Genomic DNA, 21,382 nt, shown 5'->3' on the forward strand with positions numbered 1-21,382 from the left:
TTATGACAGAGGCAGAGAAGAGGCGGCAGCTGAAAGGTCAGAGGGATATATTCTGAAGGAGTCAAGAATAACACCACTCATTTTCAAAACTGCAGTGTGATCCACTTCCAAAATACAACACCCAACTCTGCAGGAATCTAAGACTTATGCCAAGAAGTGAAGTCTTATGACAAGCCATTTATAGGCCCACAAATATGCATCATTCATTTTGTAGTTTATCATACTGTTTTTCACTTAAAAGGTTTTTTTTTAGTCCAGATTTATATTCTGTGGAATTTCTTTAGAAATCATATAAAGCTTAATTTCCCCATTATGTCCTCTTGAGGGATTCAAATTCAACAGACAATACTCAGTTTGCCATACCAGAGAGACAAATCATGGGAAATTAGTATATACTCATTAGTATACATTTTCAGAATAAATATGCTTTATTGTACATGGAAATATAAAACTTTCTGATATTTACTCATGAATACAGCTTAATTCTAATTCCTTTACAATTAATTCATTTGCAAACAGAAGATTTCAAAGGTTAGTAATATAGGGACTTTCACTAGACGGTTTGAGTGGAAAAACACTCATAAGGCCAGGCACAGGGTGCATGCCTTTAAAATCAGCAACTTGGACAGTTGAGGCAGGGTGATCATTAGTTCAAAGCCAGTATCAGCAACTTAGCAAGACCCTAAGCCACTTAGCGAGGCCCTTAGCAACTTAGCAAGATCTTGTCTCAAAATAAAATATAAAAGGGCTGGGGATGTGGCTCAAAGGTTAAGCACCTATGGGTTCAATTTCTCATACAAAATAAAACAAAAACAAAAACACTTGTAAAATAGCCAACTCGTGATACATTTTTTGTTTATATCCTGGTTGTAAAGGCTCCCCTCAGTTGACCACCCCAATACCTAGGAACCAATATCATAGTAATATAGCAATTACATATATCTTTATAAAAATATTAAACTGAAGATAATTTAATACTGCTTTGCTTTTTTAATGTCTAAATCAATGACTAACATTTAACAAAAAGTAATAGCTAACAGAGGTAGAATAAGAAAGGGCAGTTTGGCTATGCACAGCTTTACTAACTGATCATCTTTAAGTCATCAAATGTAAATTAAATATACTTTATAAAAAAAGTTTTATAAGTCAGTTGGAAGTGAAATGATGGCTTGCAAGTGACTGACTGCAAACAGTAACAAAAAACAGTTCAAGGAACCAGGGCCTTCAACAGCCTTGTGTCGGGTGTTCCAGAGCAAGGGCCAACTGCAGGGATGAGGCAGCCACAGCCCTCTTCTCTCACTGGTCTTCTGAGTGGGAACCTGCCAAGAACCCATTCCCCTTGTGATTTCACCCATCTCATCTCCAGCATGCCATCTGGGACCACATTTCATTGCCTGTAAGCCCCTAAACCACATCCTGCCCTTTGGTATGGGGACAGGAGAAAAGCAAAATATGAGATTTAGGGTATGAGAAGTACCTTCAAGACCTGTGACACCTCTTTAGACACAATGAGATAAAGAGATTAGACTTGGGGACTTACCAAAGAACGTTTGTCTCCTGGAGGCCATCTGAATGAAGTGGGCTGGCGGCAGACCCAGCGCCTTCAACAAGCACAGTGTAGTTGGTTCACTCTTGGTGAAGTCACAGATTCAAAGACTGTTAAGAGCTAGGTGGGACTTTGGCCACATTTTGCCTTTTACAGATAAGAACTTGAGGATATTAAGTGATGGCATCAAGTCAGTAGCATGGCGGACCTAGAGCTCATGTCTCCAGGGCTGTCTCAGTATCTTAAGATTCACATGCTATTCTAAACATACATCAGCACCAACAAAGACAAGCCACCTTGATAGCAGCCAGATCTCAATGTCGGTACATGCTGATCACGTTGAATTAGGAATGACACACCCCAGCATGGAACACCGGGAAGAGAAGGGAGGGAAAGGAGATACAAATCAACAGAGAAGGCATTTCTTGTAAGATAAATTCCTTCTTGAAAAGAAAAGTATAGGCCTACTTATTCACTTTTCTCTACTGAACCTTATAGGAGTGTACAGAAAAAGAAATTTATGGGTTGCTTTCAGCCCTAGGTTTCTGGCCATAATCCATGCACAATCTTGCCTTCCTGCTCCTCAACCCTACAGATGTCAAGGGGAAACTGAGTCAGTCCTGGGGCAGTGGGAAGCTCAAGCCAGATGCCCCATTCACCTTGGTATTAGAAGCAGAAATGGTTCAGGGATATTTCATAAAATCATTACCAACCTTAGAAGTCATCTGGTCTGACCCCCTCATTTTCCAGTCCAGAGTGGGAAATGACTTGCCAAAAAGTCAGAACAAGGGCTAGACCCCAAATTTACTAACTCTCAGGCCATTGTTGATTCCACCATAGTTACCATTTCTAGATATTTTCATCTAAATTATTTTAATATTTTATTATTAGTTTCAAACAACAAATGAAATCATTTATATTTAATACTTCTCAAAGGCATGTGTCACTGATTAACTTTGAGACAATCTAGAAAACAGAAGTTTAGCTTTTGATTTAGAGAGATTCACAGTCAAACTTTTATCAGTTTACTAGAAAAATCCTAAAATTTGAATTTTTCAAATTTTTAGTTATTTTCTCCATTTTGTCTAATTTAGCTCTACATGAAAACTTCATTGAAAAAAATGAGATGTGATTAATAATCCTGTGATGAGTCTGGGTAAAGCCTTTTTACTGGGAAATAGTCCTCCCAGGTTAAAAGAGCAAAAGTCATTCCTGAACGCTACCTATTTTTTGTCAGATAATTTCCAATTATTTGTTTCAGCTGATTGGTTGATAAAAATAATTTCTGATGATAGATCATTATTCAATTGTTACACAGAATTCAAAAAAAGTCACAGAATGAGGCAACATAACTAGAACAGGTTTCCTTCTTTGGTCACATCTTTGGAATCAATGTATTGTAATGGCCTGGTCCTGAGCCTGTTCATTGTAGCAAGAAGTAATGTTGAGGCTTGGTTTGTGGCTCAGTGGTAGAGCACTTGCCTAGCATGTGTGAGGCACTGGGTTCAATTCTCAGCACCACATATAAATAAATAAAATATAGGTCAATCAACAACTAAAAAATTTTTTTTAAAAGAAGTAGTGTTCATTTACAGGTATAAAAATTAATGGGAAAAAGAGAAAACTCAGCTCCATTTATTCTTCTAAGAGGTGTATACAATGTGAAGTAAAATTTCACATTTTATGCCTACTAATTATCTTAATTTATGCACTAGTTCTATTTTAGTGATCTCTTGAGAAAAAATTCTACACATGGAGCTTATGATAATAAAAATTTGAAGTTATAGTGATTTATATATTTAAAAATAAAGCTATATTAAATTAGAATAAAATTCTATATATGAGGTAGAATTTAAAAAGTTCATTCAAGGAGGAAAAAGAGTTAAAGAAAGGTACAACTGTTAAAGAACTTATTCCTGTCCTTTTAAAGGTAGATTTTGGTGGGTATTAGGTCACTCTTTTTTTTTAATTCTTTTGGCTATATTTGAAAGATTGCTTTAACAGTTTTATTTTTAAATGTCACAATTTACATTAAGGGGGAAATGGCATCCTTCGAAACTATGTAAATTTATAATAAAAATGTTAGTTCTCAAAAATGTACAAGAAGTATGTAACTTCAAAAACACTTTTAGGGAAACTTTGACCAAAGGGAAAAAAAAATAGTATGCAGGCCACTGCCCTTGATGAGTCTGATGTAGCCCCATGTCAGGACTGAAGCCATCCAAGGACATCAATCAAGCAGGCCTTCCTCCTCACCTCCATGACGCAGGCCAGCTGCTCCACCTCATTCTCCCCCGGGATCAGAGGGTAACCCATGTACAGCTCTGCCAAGATGCAGCCCAGGCTCCACATATCAATGGCCATATTGTAGGGGTGACCCAGAATCACCTCAGGGGATTGGTAGAACCGGCTCTGGATATAGGTGTATACTGTTAGGGCAAAAAGAGAAATCTGATGTGGGCAAGCTGGCTTTCTCTCCAGGGCCCCCTCTCCAGGATAGTTTGGCAATTAAAGATGGCAGATAATTTAGAATCCCCCTATCCCCACCTTCTTACCCTATTGAGCTCTGCAAGATGAAAGTAACATCAAAAACAAAACATCATCAAATCCTCACAACAACCTGATGATTGATAAGGAACTCCAAAGTAGGCATTGTTCTGAGCAAGTTAAAGCAGGGTACTTTAAAATACTTTATGTCAGACAAGTTTTTAAAGAAGCAAACCATAAAACTAATATAAACTAAGTTTTCAAACTGTCAGGTGAGCTTTGGAAAGATAATTTCTGACAGTATTGTGATTTGGCACTGGGGGAAGCATATCAGAATTGGAAGTGTACAAAATGCAAAATTTAAATTCAATGTCTATTCAATATATTATATATATATATATATATATATATATATATATATATAGTATAATGAAGTACTAAAAGAAAAGCTCAACAAAAATCTCAGCAAATAAAGATAGAAAGAAGATTATATTGTAGGGGGCCTAAATTTTATAGATAAGGAACCTAAAACCAGGGAAATGGAACATTTTGATTTTTCCTATGTTGTGATTTCCTGGATTGAGAGGAGCTATAATCAGTTCTTTAATGTTTAGATTGGTTATAAGAATGTAATAATTCTGTAACTTAAAATAAATGTTTGATTAAAAACAACTTTTATACCATGCCTTTTCCAAAATGAATTTGAGTACTATGCCAAGTTCATATATATAGGGTACTTTAAATCATAAATTTAATGGCAACTGTGTGGTGCTTAGCATGTGCCAGGCACTATCCCAAGTGCTTTATGTAGATGAATTATTTCAATCCTTACAAAAGCCCTATGAAGCAGGTACTATTTTGTCTCAATTTTAAAGATAAGAAAACTGAGGTTAAATGAATTGTCAAGGTCATTCAGCTTCCAGTGAACAGAGCAGGGAATTGAAACCAGGAAGTCCAATTCCAGTATCCATACTCCATACTGCCTCATAGTCAAAGATAAAAGGAAAGTCAGGAGAAATATAAAGGAGGACGTTACTGTCAGAAAGCAAGTATACAGTAATTGCAAACTCAGTTCTGAGCATCCTGGCAGCCCAAGATGAATAGCAACTAATAGGTTAATACAGTTGCCAATATCTAAAAAGAGTAAACATACAAGTTCTTTATGGGGAGCATTGTTTTCTGGATGGAATTCTTATAGGATCCATATGGAAAAATATATTAAGGAGATAGGTCCTCCAAAGTGGTTCTGCAGACTATTTGGGAATACCTATCCAATAGTCCTTTCTGCAGCCTCAGAGGGCTCCCTCTGACACATTCTGACACCAGGAAGGCTGGTCCCAAAGTCTTTTTGTGTGTGTGTGCCCTTAATAGAGCCTGTGTATCTTCCCAATCATTCTACCTATTTTATTTTACCTTTTTTAAATCTTTTTGTCTCTTACATTATACATAAGCAACCCAGGACAGGTAATATTTCATGTTTTGCTTTTGGTACCCAAACCAGCAAATGATGAATACCAGAAAATAGACATTTGTTGAATGGTACATGTTTTCTACACCAGTCTTGACAGAAGCCAAGTTAATTGAACTTAAATCAAATCCAATAAAGGTTGATGCAAATGTGCTCCAGGGCTACTTCCTGCATTCTAGTTTGGAAAAAAAGTACAAAGCCTAGAGAATCTAGGACAGTAAATCCCAAACATTAGAATGGCTGTTTTCTAAAGTGCAAACTCCTGTGCACTCTCCAGAAATTTAGTAGGGTGAGGTTCCTGGAAACTATAATTTTTCAAAGCCCTAAGGTGTTTCTGATACACAAGTAGTTAGTTTTGTGACCCAATGTTTATTGGTAACTTCATGTCCACAGAATATAAGATCTTTAAAGAACCTCTATGGTATTTGAATCTAATTTCTCATTTTATAGATGAGGAAACTTAGGCTCAGAGAAGTGAAACACCTTGTTCAAAATCATACTAGTAACCCTGGATGGCTGATCCTAGATTGGAACCCAGGTAGTCTTGTGTGTAAACGAAGAGAAATTGCAATGGGAGAACTCAGAGAGTGGGGAACCTACCTTTCTGGTGCTCATAACAACTGGACCCAAAGTCAATAACTTTAACTGCGATTTGGCCCATTTGGTATAGCACTATATTTTCCTAGCACAAAGAGAAAAAAAGACAGGTCAAGTTTATAAAAATTAATGTTGACCAAGGTGCTCCACTTACTTAAATGCTCACCCCTACAGGGCCTAGTTCAAATCTGACCACCTTCAAACTCCTCCTCTGGCATCTTCTCCACATTCCATTGTACTCTCTTGCTCTTATTTCCCATTGATTTGTAGTCTACACCTTCTTTAGATTCATTATTCACTGTTTTGCATGTATCTTTCCCCATATTGATTATGTAACTCCTGAAGATGGTGGGTTTATTAATATCTTCTTCCACACCCAGTTCTGTGCCTCACTTGCCTTACAAATATCACTGAATTGGTTTAATGCCCCTGTAGACCTACCACTATGACAATAAAGAACATAAATAAACAAACAAACAAATAAATAAATAAGTAACTAAATAAGTTAGATTGGGGTTTGTGTGTCTCACACTGACTTTGGGGAACCCATGAAATGACAAGGTCGAGCTTCTGGGCTCTCCTTTCAGCACTGGCTGAGGTTGGAAGGTTAAAGTCCTACTTGTGCCTCAAGGATCTCACGTCAAATGAATGGATCATGTGATTGCTTGCTGAGTACATAACATGGCACATATGACATAGCAGGCCTCTTCTGAAGCCTCTGGTGCCAAAACTATCGTTTATAAAGAATGTTTGTGTTAATGCAAGGAGGATAATTAGCAGAAATCTTAAAAGAATTTCTAGTGAGTCTCTAGCCCAGTGGAAAGAAGACCCCTTCACTAGATGGGGCTGGCCCTTTGTTATGATAAAAGCCCAAAGTTTGCTGTGTGGAAGGCTTAGTCATCAGCCCATGGCACTGTGGAGAGGTGGTAGGTCCTTTAGGAGCTGGGACTAATTGGAGGAAGTTAGGTCACTGAGGTTGTGCCTTTGAAGGGGATTTTGGGGCCTTGTCTCTTTCTTTGGTTCCCAGCCGCATGAGGTAACAGCTTTGCTCTGTCATGAACTCCTAATGCCATGTTCTGCCTCGTCACATGGTTGAAGCCATTCAACCATGGAGTGAAACCTCTGAAAACTGTGATCCAAAACAAATCTTTCCTCTTTGTAAGTAGTTTATCTCAGGTATTTTATTACAGAGACCAAAAGCTGACTACCATACCCTCTCATCTCCCATCTTTTTGGTAGAAAGAATTCCAGGGAAGGGACAAATGCAATGAGCTATCATAGCTCATCCATACTAACCATGAAGTCCATAAGAATAATTCCCTGATTCTTTACTCACAAAATACCCTGCTGGTTGTGTGTATGTTTTCCAAAGGGATGCACATATTTGGTCTACTTGATATACTTTGTCAAGGAAATCTGTTACTTTACATTTTAGCCATTAAGTGTCTTACAGACTTCCTTGGTGAAAGCCACTTCCCTAAGCCCAAGAACCATGGGCACTGTGAATTTTTGGAACCGCAAAGCTAAAGGTTAGGAATTTGGAAATGGAGAACAAAGCAATGTCCTCCCATATCTTTACAATATTAAGTTACAAAAAATATCCTCAATTTTATTTATGAGTAACAGTTTTAAAAAATTAAATCATGTTTGAGGGTGCAGAGAAGGGAGTAAGGAACTTAAGGGATATTCACCTTGTGAAGGTCAGATTACTTTTGGAATGAGCGTTCCTCACATGTTGTCCTTAGCTACCTCTATAGTATTACTTCTTCATATTGGCAATCATTGGCTCATTTAACAAGCATTTATTTATTGCCTTCCATTATTCTCACAGGCACCATGTTAGGTCCTGGGGACATAACAGTCTGACCTTGGGAGAGCTTGCAGTCCAGTGGGAAACACAGATTGAGCGAAGAATACAATACTAGCATGACAAGTAAGAAGGGCATAGCCACTGAAGGAGAGGAAGTGGTCTGAGGTGTGCCATACCTAAGGAGCAACTCAGAGTACAGTGCATCTAGTAAGGACTTAGCAGGGCAGAGTAGTAGAATGATCCATCTACATGAATGGCACAAGCCTCTGCAGAACAGATAAGGGAAAACTCTAGAATCCAGCAAGAATTCTTAAAAACTATAAGCGACTAATGATTGAAAGGGCAAACGTGGGTAAACCCAGACCCCCACAACTACTTGTGGAACATCTTGATGCTCAAGAAAGCCACCACCCACCCCTACCACTTCTGCAGGAAATCCCTCTGTTTCTTAGCTGCCTCAAGTACACTACACTTCTCTTAGACCTTCCAATATGTGTGCCTCAGGCTTCGCTGCATCTCACTTAGCCTATAAGCAGGAAATTTAGGGCTGCCACTCTGGAAGCCCTGGCCATGCTGGCTGCCCTAACTGCCACTAAAGAGAACCTGCTCTCCTGGCAGGACAGAGGTTATACTCACAGGCTTGAGGTCACAGTGGATGATTTTCTCTACGTAAAGCATTTGCAAGCACTTCAAGACAGAGAGGATGAAGCGCTGAACTACCGATAGATTGAAACCTTGAAAGCTATTACTCTTCATCAACTCCTACAAGTTGATTCTGGGAAAGACAGAAAAAGTGATGAGTATAAAAAGTATCCAAGTTTGAACCTACAAGTAATCCTGTGTTATCTGGATTCCCTTCTAGAAGCAAGTAAATCTCAAATCAGTAGGCAAGGTTTTTCTTTCTGATAAACTGAGCCTTCTCAGTGACTCAGTGTAGACCCAGATTGGCACTCAACCATGCTGGATTCTCCAATGTACCCTGATTTCTTACATGACAAAGCCACTTAAGTACTTCATTTACATGTGTGGGTTCAGAGATTGGATCAAATTTCTATAATAGTCATAGTTCTCAGGCCCTTGGAAGGGCCCTGGAAGCCCACTAGTCACTCAACCAAGTCATTCCTACCCTGACCTAACAAGATTATCTAAATATTGTAGGTAAAGGAGAAAGAGAGTGTGCTGACAAGAGCTAAGGTAAATGAGGGACTCCTACTCTATTAAAGACAAGTGTGGCTGCTTGGTTCCATCTAACTGTGGCTTTGCTATAATGAAGGCTGGCTCTTGCCAGATAATCCTCAGTTCTCTAGAGAGGCAGAATCCTGAAATATTATATAAAAGCATATTCAATTATATGAAATCTGCTAACTTACAAGTCTTGGAAACTAATGCCAAGCATTTAAAAAAAAAACTTGTTTGTAAATTGCCAGTTTGTGACCTCTGTGCAAACTGTGAGACAAAGATAGGAAGGAAAGAGAAGGACCTAGAAATGACTCTGCAGGCTTTTCTTGATCTTCCATTTCTAAGATTATCTAGCCTTGGTGGTATTTAGAAAGCCATATTTTTTGTACCAGGAATTGAACCCAGGGACACTTAACCACTGAGCCACATCCCCAACACTTTTTATATTTTATTTAGAGATAGGGTCTCAATAAGTTGCTTAGGGCCTTGCTAATGGCTGAGGCTGGCTTTGAACTTGCAATCCTCCTTTCTCAGTCTCTTGAGTGCTGGGATTACAGGTGTGCACCATTGTGCCTGGCAAGCCATTCATTCTTGAGAGGTACAATAGAGAAATGCTATCCTGACCTGGGCACCTCCACCTTACTGGGCTTAGGATTCTCCTTCTACACACTGGCCTCTCTTGACCTCACAGAGCCCTTTTAAAGTACAATGATGTTCTAACTGGGCATTGTGATTAATGGGCAAGAAAGGCAGCCTGGACTGTCTGTTTTGCTCCACAGAAGATGATCCACTGTTGCATATGGTAGGATAGAACACATTTTGTAATTATCAGAGATGGTGAGGGGAGTGCCCATGCTCCCTCTCAAATATAGCCTGTTCCTAGAACCTCACCATCAGTGATGGTGTCGTGGGAGCACCAAGAACTAACTCAGGGAATCCAGAAACATGTCTTCTAAGGGTTCACCCTGATTTTTTTCCTTTGCTAAATGTCTTATGGGCTTGTTTAAATTGCAGCATATTGACTTCTCAGAGAGAAGAATAATCAAATTAGCATGCATTTTCCCATTTAGAATGCTTTTTCAGTTCCAATATTCACCCAAATGATTTCAATCTATTTAAATCAAGACTCTGCTCTCTTACCCAAAATATCTGCCCTTCTCCTTCTTTACTCAGAATTAAAGTCCTTTTCCCACTCTGATCATCCAGTTTCCTGTTCTTTTAGGTTTCAGCCTCTATACCGTAGAGATGGGAAGCCAGTGTGTGGGGAACATGATAGCAAAGAAAGTCCTTTTAAACATGTTTCAATTTAGCTCTTGAGGGCAGAGGCCTTGTTTTGGACTTTCCACCTACTCAGTACTTAGTCCTCAGCACCAGGGAAGCACAACATGAGTATGCTGGCAGATAACAGGTTTACTGAGGAATGGGGTGAGATCTCGTTTTGGGTCCTGTTCTCCTCACTCCTGGACCTTCTAGATAACTGTGCGACTGCTATGTCTACACTAGTCACTAGATATTCATGCCCAGAAAAATCTAGTTTTATGACTTCAAAGTTTTTCTTCAAGTTCCCTTAAGCAACTTTTCAAAAGAAAATGAATAAAAAAGACTGACCCCAAAAGTTCAAAGGTGATGCAGAGGTGATTCCGGAAGTAGAAAAAGTCCTTCGTGTGTACCACATTGTACTTGTTGTCTTTATCCTTCCTTCTGAGGGCTTCCAGGATCCTCAGCTCCACCAGGGCCTGGTGGTGAAATCTGAGGTGATTGGGGAGTGGCAGGGAGGGTGGGGAATGAGGACAGAAAACACAGGTATCATGTCATAGTGCAGCAGTTAGCCCTTTTCTCAGACCCTACCACAACCCCAACAGAAATGTCTAACAACGCAGAAAGCACTAATAACTCCACACTCTTACTTCTGCTTTGCCCCTTCATGGACTCAGACATGAAGAGAGAGAAATAGGAAAGGGAGAATAAAGAGAAATATAAGAGGAAGAGGCAGAGGCAGAAAGGTTTGGAGTCCTGAAGCAGCTAGAAGCCAGGCAATCCATCTTCTGTTGCCTATGTCATCCGTGGAGCCATACCTCTTTTTGTTCCTGATGATTTTCAGGGTCACCAACTCATTGTTTTTGTGATCCAAGCACTTGGCCACCTGTCCAAAGGACCATTTTCCAATCATCTCCAGAACCTCGTAGGGGTAGGCAATGTGGTCATGCAGGACCTGCAGAATCCAGGCCAGAGGTGAGGAAAAGAGCCAGACCCTAGGGCCCTTGGATCCCCATCCCTAGATCATGGGTCACTCCTTGGAGGGGAGTGGTTCTGAACTCCCACCCTTCTCTCTGTTACTGTAGTGGTTAGGTGATCTCCTGGATCCAAGACCACCCATGTGGTGCCAGGGGCAGTTAGTTCCACAGACTCCATCCATGTCAAGCAGTGAAAAGAACATTAGTTAGTCTTTGGAAATGTTGGGTGCTAGTCCCAGCCCTTTGGTTTCCTGCATGTCTTTCTTGGGACCTAAAAAGTAAGGGGGCTGGATAAAACTGAAAGTCCTTTCAATTTTGGACATTTCATGACTCTTCAAGTTCAACATCAGCTCCCTTTTAGGTGAGTTCTGTCTCTGACCCTTGATGTGCCTCTATCAATCAGAGAAGGCTTTATGCCTGTTTTGTTCCTTCCTGACCAGATTTGTTCCTCTATTATACTTATTCATATTTAGTCCCCTTCTGAAGTTAATACAGACTTCTTGGTGAGAGTAATATTTTCTAAGAGCCAGAATCACCCATGACTATCCTTGTGCAAGAAACCAGGTGTTTAGTTAAAACCACAGGAAATTTTCCATTAAAGACTTGAGCTAGGTGGCTTCAAATAAGTCACTTATGTACTCTGAGCTAGAGTGACCTCACCTGTGAAGATGAAGATGAGAATCTGGATAAGATGATTTCTAAGGTCATCAGGCTCTTGATCTCAGCTTTCTACAATTACACATGAATTTGAAAGAGGTGAGGGATGAGCGTGTACAAGTTTTCAGGTTGGTTTGTGACTGTGTGTTTGAGGATAAAGTATTATTCACAAAGAAGAATCAACACCATAAATTTGAGCATGTAAAACTTTTTACTGATACATCAGAGAGGGTTAGTCTAGACTAAAAGGTCTTTCATGAAAATGGGACAGAATAGGCACAAATTTGGCATATATTTTTCAAGCATTTACATTTATCTTCTTCATGTCATCAGTTTGGTTGCCTCATAATTATTGGCTTAGATGTCAACTTGGACTTTGGTTGTGCTTACTTGACTCATCATAGTTCCCTTTGTATTTTCAGAGTCTAATAGATGCCAAGCTTATGACAGGTGCTCAGTAAATAATTTTACAAATAACATTTGTTGTGATAATGTAGCTATCATTTGTTTAGGAATTATATATTTGTGTATATGCTGGAATAAAATAGGAATAAAAATTGGAGCTTACAGAGAATGCACATTATCCCTCTTTCCCCATGCAAATCATACTTCTCTAAGATTTGAGACTGAAGAATTGAGTTCCAGTGAATTCCCATAAAGGTAGTATTGACACCCCAGGTAATTTCTTAGAGACTCTAGACTCAGGTAGGGCAAAGCTAAGGAAGGAGCAAGGAGTGAGGGGTTGTGGACATGTGGTTGAATTGGAGAAAATGTTTATATTGAAGATTCTTAACCAAGGACCCATTAATGCCCCAAAGCATTGCACATGCACAGCTTATTGTTTCTGGGATGAAGATACTCAAAGGGATCCTTGACCTAAAATTGTTTAAAAAAAACAGGGTTCTAGATGAAGAGTGAGTGATAAAATCACATCCTTGCTTCTTAGAAGTGTTACCTAAGGACCTGTGGTATAGGCTTTACCAAGATGCTTTTCAGAAATGCAAAATCTCAGGTCCCACCCCAGACCTGCTAAACACAAATCTGCACCTGAACAGGAACCCAAAGTGATTTGTGTGCACAGTCAAACTTGAGAAACATGATGTTAAGAAAATTTATCTCTTCTATGAAGCCCTCAAAGATTCATATCCTAAAACCAAGTTGTGATGGAATTTCCAGAAGTAGGAAAGTGCAGACAGCTCACAGCCTGATGGACTAAGTGTCACTCATGCAGGCATCCTCAGAAGAGGGGGTCACTGTCCAAGATTTCATCCTCAGGCTAGAGAAAGGCATTACCCTGGGATCCCCAGAGGTACAGTCAGAAAAGGAGGAGTCTCTGCAATCAATTTTTGAAAAACAGAATGAAGTAAAGCACTGTGCACCAGGGACACTACAGTGACAAAAACTATTCTTATCTGTGGAGGGAATGACATCTGCTATAAAACACAAAAGGAGCCATGAATAGGCTTGTGTGGAGGAGACAAAAAGGGAGATTGAGGGGCAAGTGCATCTTACTCCAGTCTGATCTTTTCCTAGGGGTCGAGGATGGTGCAAGAGAATAGCCTGTGAGAGTTCACTCAGGATGCAAACTTGTTATCCCAAATACCCTTGAAGAAAATCACCATTCTGTTAGAAGATTTTGCATACTAAATTTCATGTTTAAACAAGGTGTTTATTTGGTTTAGCACTCATTAGCATCTGTTGGAATGTCTAGTTCCTGTCATCTCAACACAAAACATTATAAAATATCCCCTTTTGCTTTCCTTTCCATACTCTCTATTGCACCCAAGCCACCCGAGGTCACCATGACCTCCTCCCTCATCACCTTCAGATAGGAGCCATGTTCATCATCAAAACTTGTCTTGCTGAATTTCTCTGGAGCCACATTGAGTTTCTCAGCATCAAGCCCCAGGAACCATAGCTCTGTGTAGCCCAGGATTTCACTTTGCTCATAAGGAGACAGCTTACTCTTAAAATTCTTTAGGGCTTCTATGTGAAAAAACAGGAAAATTGTTAGTTAAGTTGAGGCAACAAGGGTATTACCGAAAGTGCAGATGATGTGATGTCTTTTCTAGTTCATGAGCCTTTTCCTCAAATAGGTGGTTTCTTAAAGATAATGCATGGAGAATATTCCCACAAGGAAATCTAACAAGGATAAATGCCAAGGTTTTGGAACTATTTTAAAAAATTCAATACGACAACACAAACATAAGGGAAAAGAGAATTTAGTGCCCCAAGAGCTATGGGTTGCTGCAAAATATGAATTATTATTATTATCATTATTATTATAAATATTTAAAATAATAAGCCCAGAAGTAAAGCCCATAACAACAATAGTGTACCATTAAGGTGATATTTGTCCAAGTTCATGTGGAATCAGGTCAGACAAATCGTTTATTTTGAGAAGGTTTGAAAACTACAAGTTTTCTGGACCAGGCAGGTGACATAAAAGCAACTTTAAAAGTCCAGTGGTATAATCCAAGGAGAAGGATAGCTGGGTCAAACTAACAGTGGTTCTAGTCCCAGATTTTCAAGGAATCTCCATACTGCTTTCTAAATTGGCTGTACCAATTTGCAGTCCCACCAGCAATGTATGAGTGTACCTTTGTTAAAAAAACAGCATACTACAGGGACACAGCCACATCAATGTTTATAGCAGCACAATTCACAATAGCTAAACTGTGGAGTCAACCTAGATGCTCTTCAGTGGATGAATGGATAAAAAAAATGTGGCATATATACACAATGGAATTTTACTCAGCAATAAAAGAGAATAAAATCATGGCATTTGCAGGTAAATGGATGGCGTTGGAGAAGATAATGCTAAGTGAAGTTAGCCAATCCCCCAAAAAACAAATGCTGAATGTTTTCTCTGATATAAGGAGGCTGACTCATAGTGGGGTAAGGAGGGGGAGCATGGGAGGATTAGATGAATTCTAGATAGGGGAGAGGGGTGGGAGGGAAAGGGAGAGGGCAGGGGATTAGCAAGGTGGTGGAACATGATGGACATCATTATCCAAAGTACATGTATGAAGACTCAAATTGGGTGTTAATATACTTTATATATAAACAGATATGAAAAATTGTGGTATATAAGAATTGTAATGCAAAAAAGTACATGTATAAAAGCATGAATTGGCATGAACATACTCTATATACAAAGATATGAAACATTGTGCTCTATATGTAATTCATTTCTCTATCATGTATTTTAAAAAAATAAAATCAATAAAACTAAAAAAAAAAAAAGAAAAGAAAAAAGAAAAAAAGTCCTGTGGTTACTCCCACTCCAGCCTGCAGGGGAGCCAGCTAATACTTCAAACCATAGAGGAAATGCTTGTTAGTGCCTCTCTAATCTCCATGAGACAGATCACATGAGCGTTTGTGTTAGGGCAAGGGGGGTGAGGTGGGGAGTGAGATTGACACTTGAATAAAATGAAGAGTACTCAGAGACAGGAAGCCAGGATCAGGGTAGGAGGCACCATGTTATTTGACAAACTGCTGAAAAGTTGAACTGTGAGGAGAAAGAAAGAAAAAAAGACATAGAGCACAAGGCCACTGTCTTCATATACCAGAAGAGCAGTCATGTCCAAGCTAAATAAGGCATGTTCCTTGCCCAAAGGACAGAATCAGGACCCAAGATAGAAGGAGGCAGATACCATCTCTGTAAAGGCAGAATGAACTCAGAACTGAAATCATCTCCTGGCAGGAGGGTCACTCCTGAGATCATTTAAAAAAGGACAACAATTTCAACTTCAGCACTGGGGCAGAAGAGCTGTGAGCAGTGGACAGTGTTGGCATATGGTAAGTGCTAAGTGGACTTCGATTCTCTTCCTTTGAATCCTAAGAGGTCATGAAATCTCTGAACCTCATGAGGAGTGTAGCTCCTGCCAGAAGACTGTGTGTGATCTTTCAGACCTCACAATAGACAATTACCCAGGCTTAATCTGGCAGGCTCCACAGGGGCAGCTGTCTTCCCACACCAGACTTGGTCCACAGCCCGAGCTTGTAGTCTCTGACCAGAGCTGCAGCTGAGGACCAAATTCTCCTGGCAGGCGACTGACTCTCTCAGGCATCTGAGCCTGTCTAACTCAGAAGCCCCCACTCAGAGCCCTCTATTGGAGACCCAGCTGAGGCCTGCCTCAAGCACCTCTGCCAAGACCCCCTTGTCAAGAGAAAGGCAGAACTTTCAGGACACTTTACTTTCAGTATTCTGGACTTGTCCACTCCTAGCTCCTCCCCACTCACTTCTCTGTTCCTAAGTCTGTAAAATGACAGAAGTCTTTTGTTGGGGCTCCCCAGGCAGTGAGACAGTGCCCTTTGTCTGCACTAATGCATCTGACGCTTACCTTGAATAGTTCCAAGGTAGGTAATAGAACAGTGTGATGCTGGTACTTCCTCTTACCCAGCCTCTTGTTTATACTGTTTCAGTAAGAGGGTAAAGGCTTAACTTCTTTCATTTTGATTTCTAGCCTTAGTTGACTATTCCAACATTTGGCCACTAAGCCCTCTCCAGGTCAGCTCAGCTCTTAACACTGACCCCCCCCCAACCACCGCCTATGCTGTTACTGCTCACCCCACCAGTATCATACCTGCTGCCATCAGAGGCACCTTGTGCTTCTTTGGTGGTTTCTCTTCTACCTTGTGTTCATGAGTCTTCATGCTAGGGTGGAAAGGTGCTTCTAAAGCCTTGTACTCAGAGGCCAGCTTATGACTGTGCGTTTGAATTTCCTGTCCAAGAAAATAAATTGGTAATAAAGAACTACTTCAAGAAATTGATAATAAAGAACTACTTCTTCTGGGAAACATAAACTATTTATATGCCCCAAAACACTCACATCCAGACAGGATTTGTCCTACCTTTCCAGGGAGAAAACAGTAGTTAAGAGACAGTAGGTTTTCTCCACCTTTCTCCCAAAGGAAGTATCTAATTCTCATCTCATGCCCCAGGAGACATGCACATTAGAGCATACAGTTGACAACCCCAGGGGTGTGTCACTGTAGAAAGAGATGAGAACAGTTTTTATCATTGCTCTCGAGGAGGCCAGCTCCTAACTAGATTAAGTAACTTGCTTAAGGACATGTAAACTTGAATTTATATAACAACACCTCTTACGACTTTCCTACATAGTATCTTATTGGGTCCCTATTAAAAAAATGGTAGATGACATGGAAGGAAAACAAGATTTTGTTTTCTTCTATCATTTTTACACCACAACTTCATTTTTCCTTTCCTCAATGAATCACCCCGACGACTCCCTAAAGGCCCACTTTGTAGGTAAGAGAAAGTAAAACGCATATTTACCCAAGTTCATATTCAGTACAAAGAGTGAGAAAAGGACTTGAACCCAATTCTTTAGCTGCGACTCCTTTCCCCCACCTTCCTGGACTTTTCTAGATGTGGTTCTGAACTGAAGCTAGGTCTTTCACCTGTCTGCTCAGGAGCATGTCCGCTGCCCTGTACTCACCCGGGACAGCACACCAGGCTTCAGCAGAATTTTGTTGCTGATGTGTGGGAGGTTGATTACATTCTTCTTCTCCTTGGTATCCATAAAAGGGAGTGAAGTAATGTTGGTGTTTGTACCCTATAGAAGGAGAAATTGGATAAGGTATAGAAACCTCAGATAAGAAAATTCTCCAGAGGTCATTTCTTCTAGACTCTTTTCCACAACAAGGGTGAGCCTAAACCCAGATTCTTGGAGGGGAAAAAAAAAAAAGAAGATTCCAGGGAGCAGAGTAATCTAGCACACAGGATCTGGGGTTGGCTCCCCATTCTACCACTCACTAGCTGTAGACACTGAATGGGTCACATTGATTCTTTCTCTCAGCTTTAATTATTTCATCTCTCTCAAAAATGGGACCTACCTCATAGCTTTTGTGAAACTATGTAGAGTATTCCATAAGTGATAGCCATTATTATTCTCATTCCAATATTTTACCTTCCAAACATGGGGAAGGCCTTTCTGCTATACAATGCAAATCTGTCTTGATGCAACAAAAACTCCCATTTCCTCTACGGCTACTTTATAGACTTGACCTTCTCACTTGGGTCACTGCCCTCCTACACTGATTGATTAACTGATTGGGAAAGAGATAATCTAACTATCAACAAATAGCCATGTTTAAAACTGTGTGGAGAGAAGCATGGTGATATGGATAGAGGGCTCTCATTGTCATGCTGAGTTGGCCAAAAGTGCCTGTAAAAAGCTATTTCTTTCATCTACTGCCCTCATCCTTTCCTAAAGTCACTAACCAACACTTCCTACCTTATGCAAAAAGTCGGGTCATTTTGAGGTTCTTGATCTTGGAGGGTGGCTTCTGGACTTGAGCCAAAGGCTTATTTTCAACCTGAGTCAAGTAGAAGAAAAGTGTAATAAGGTCCCAAGCCACCTGGACCTTTATTTCATTTCCTTACAATAAGCAAGGTATACTTGAAGCCAGCTTTCCGGATCCCAAGCTAGGAAGAGTTCAAAGAAGCTCAAAGAATTACTCAATGCATGAAATGAATTACTACCCACAAATAATCTTTCCAGAAGTGCTAATGATGGATCCACTTGTCTTATGATTTTCACACCTTAAAAAATCAATATATGCTTTCTTCCAACACAGTCTTAACCAGCATCCTTGTAGATGGTAAGGAATAGAAGTGGAGCTAATGTTATCTTTCTCTTTAGGAAAGAAAATTCTCTTAGTCTTGCCCAGAACTCAAAATGCCCAAAGATGCCTTAGTGGAACCTGCCAGGACACAGGTGCCCAGCCTGAACATCAGAAAGGCTTTACATCTAGAAAGGGGTGGAGAGGAAAAGACCACAATCTTAGAACAATTTTTTCCAAGGTAGTAAGCACACCACAGGGCTAGGTGACATAATTCTGTGCAGGATGCAGATAGACAATCACCTAATGGCTATGCATTTATTTTGCTATCCATTTGAAAAACTATAAGAAGCACTTTAAGCATATGATTTTGCAGTTGTTTTTACTTAGGATGAAATCAAAATTCAAGTAAAAAAATAAAAGGAAGCATGAGATATGGCCAAAATTATGAAGGCAGCACTGAAATAACTAAAGTTTAGCAAACAGCCTTCAGTTTGAACACAAGTTCTGTTCTTTGAAACAAAACTTAGAATTCTCTTTCTTCCAGACCTTCCCTAGAGACCTGAAGGAAGCACATCTAAAGCTGAGATACAGGGGGCCAGACCCTTTTAAATTTGGCAACTGAGATACAATATTTATTGTCCTTTAGCACAGCTGAGTCCTCCACAGAGCGGTACTGATGGGGGCATTTAGAATATTTTGTCTTGACCTCCTGGAATATGAAGGTAATCTGAGGGAGAGAAGATTTCACAGAGCACGGGCCATGGTCTCGGACCACGTTGGTTTATTTGCTAATGTGCACTACATGCAGATGTGGTTATCTATGAATAGACTGTGATGATATCTGAGGAAACATTGCAATTGTGAATCCAACTTCTCATTAAGTAGGTTTACGAATATTAAAACTCGGATGTATCAGCAGTAACAACAAGCTGGCATTGAGGTTGCAATGGAGAGACCAAGAGGTGAATGGAAAGTACATCAACAAAATACAGCCCAGACTAAACATCAGACAAAGGACATTGGTGAGTGTCAAGTGTCAATTAAAAAAAAAAAAGGAAGATACCACCACAAATGCAATGAGCCCAGAAGGAGGGGAAAGGGACTTCTGTGGCTTGGTCTGGACTGAGAGGAAGGGAAGACGGCATGCTCATTAGGAGAAGCAACAGTATCCAGGCATGCTCCAGGGGTTTCCACTGCTCAGAGAGGATAAGCTGGAGCACAGGGCTGGCTGTGGGTTGCAGAAGCATTGAAAGCTAGGCTAAGAAACTCTGTCTTCTCCTATGGGCAAATGTGAACCACTGAAGGTTTGCACGGTATGTGCAAAGCAAAGCCGTCCTTTAGAAAGATTCCTTCAGCAGCTGTGTGGCATGACAATACTCAAAGGAATGAACCTGAAAGTCACACTCTTTCATTTTGAATCCAGTTCCACTGTTCATTAATTATCTGAATTTGGACGAGTCATTAACTTCTCCTCCTATTACTCGAGGATATTATCATTAACAAGCTCATAAGGTTGTTGTGAGGAAGAATGACTTAATGTGTGCACAACACTTCAACTAGTGCCTCGAATGTGAATGAGTGATAGAGTTCAATTTTCCTCATTTGCAAAATGCAGAGAGTGATCTCTGCTCATTTCCCATGAAATTGATGGAGGATGAACAAGATGGCTAAAGGAGCTATGATGCTTAACTTGACAAAAGAATAAAACAAAAGAGAAATTCTCATAGATTAACATTATGGTAACTGTCATATACATATATTGGAAATAAACAATTAAGAAGTAGACAGCAGCTGGGCTGGGTGGCAAATGCCTGTAATCCCAGGAGCTCAGGAGGCTGAGGCAGGAGAATCTCGAGTTCAAAACCAGCAGCAATATCAAGGCAACAAGCCACTCATTGAGACCCTGTCTCTAAATAAAATATAGAACAGAGCTGGGGATATGGCTCAGTGGCTGAGAGCCCCTGAGTTCAATCCCTGGTGCCCATCCCCCCAAAAAGTTGAAGGCAGATGGTAGAAACCAGGTTTCTCTTTGTTGGAATGGAAATTTATGGATCAGAAAAGTCTGATCAATATTACCATCATGTTATAATGGACTATAATTGTAGATATATCTCATGTTTAAGTTAATATAGATACAGATAGCTACGTGTAGAAATACTTATGTATATGTGTGCACGTGTGTGCACATGTCCAGGTGGCTTGGGATAAAGCCCTGTCAAGAAAGGTTTAAGAAAATGTCAGAGCCAAGAGGAGATTAAAGAGACATGTCAACTAAATGTAATACAGGATCCAGGAACAGACAAAGGACATTAGGTAGAAATTAAGGAAACCTGCATGAAGTATAGAGTTTGGTTAATTATGACATATCAATATTGGTTCATTATTTATAAAAAATGCACTATGAGATATAAATAATAAAGAAAACTGGGTACATGGTGGGGAGTAGTGTGTGGAAACTTTTATATCTCTCTATTTTTTTGGTAAATCTAAGACTATTCTAAAAATTAGTCTTTTATTAAAACAAAACTCCTATAGGAAGGGCAATGTCAGAAGGGCTGCCACTTATGATAGAGTACAAATTTCTTCTACGTGGTTCAAAGGACAGAATCAGGTCAAAGTGTGGGACTTATAGGGAAGTAAATGGAAATTTATGGATCAGAAAAGTCAAATCAATATTACCATCATGTTATAATGAACTATAATTGGAGAAATGTCTGGTTCAATAAAATGAAGAATTTTTTAAAATTTAGAGTTGCACATAAAAGGTAGGAGTCTCTCTGAAGCATTGACTTTCCCATCAGGTGGAATCC

At 39.8% G+C, this 21,382-nt stretch overlaps 1 protein-coding gene across 1 annotated transcript in view; it reads right to left on the minus strand.

Moving 5' to 3' along the window:
* Positions 1-21,382, minus strand: part of LOC101974738 (dual specificity tyrosine-phosphorylation-regulated kinase 4-like) — a 42,256-nt gene continuing 20,874 nt past the window's right edge. Inside the window, 11 exon segments of the mRNA XM_078015898.1 lie at positions 1-29; positions 1,541-1,601; positions 3,803-3,975; positions 6,102-6,183; positions 8,545-8,683; positions 10,696-10,836; positions 11,163-11,299; positions 13,801-13,964; positions 16,568-16,706; positions 17,444-17,560; positions 18,249-18,323. Coding sequence (XP_077872024.1) covers positions 1-29; positions 1,541-1,601; positions 3,803-3,975; positions 6,102-6,183; positions 8,545-8,683; positions 10,696-10,836; positions 11,163-11,299; positions 13,801-13,964; positions 16,568-16,706; positions 17,444-17,560; positions 18,249-18,323 — 1,257 coding nt within the window.

This window comes from Ictidomys tridecemlineatus, chromosome 6 (genome assembly GCF_052094955.1).
Source record: "Ictidomys tridecemlineatus isolate mIctTri1 chromosome 6, mIctTri1.hap1, whole genome shotgun sequence".
NCBI classification, from domain to species: domain Eukaryota; kingdom Metazoa; phylum Chordata; class Mammalia; order Rodentia; family Sciuridae; genus Ictidomys; species Ictidomys tridecemlineatus.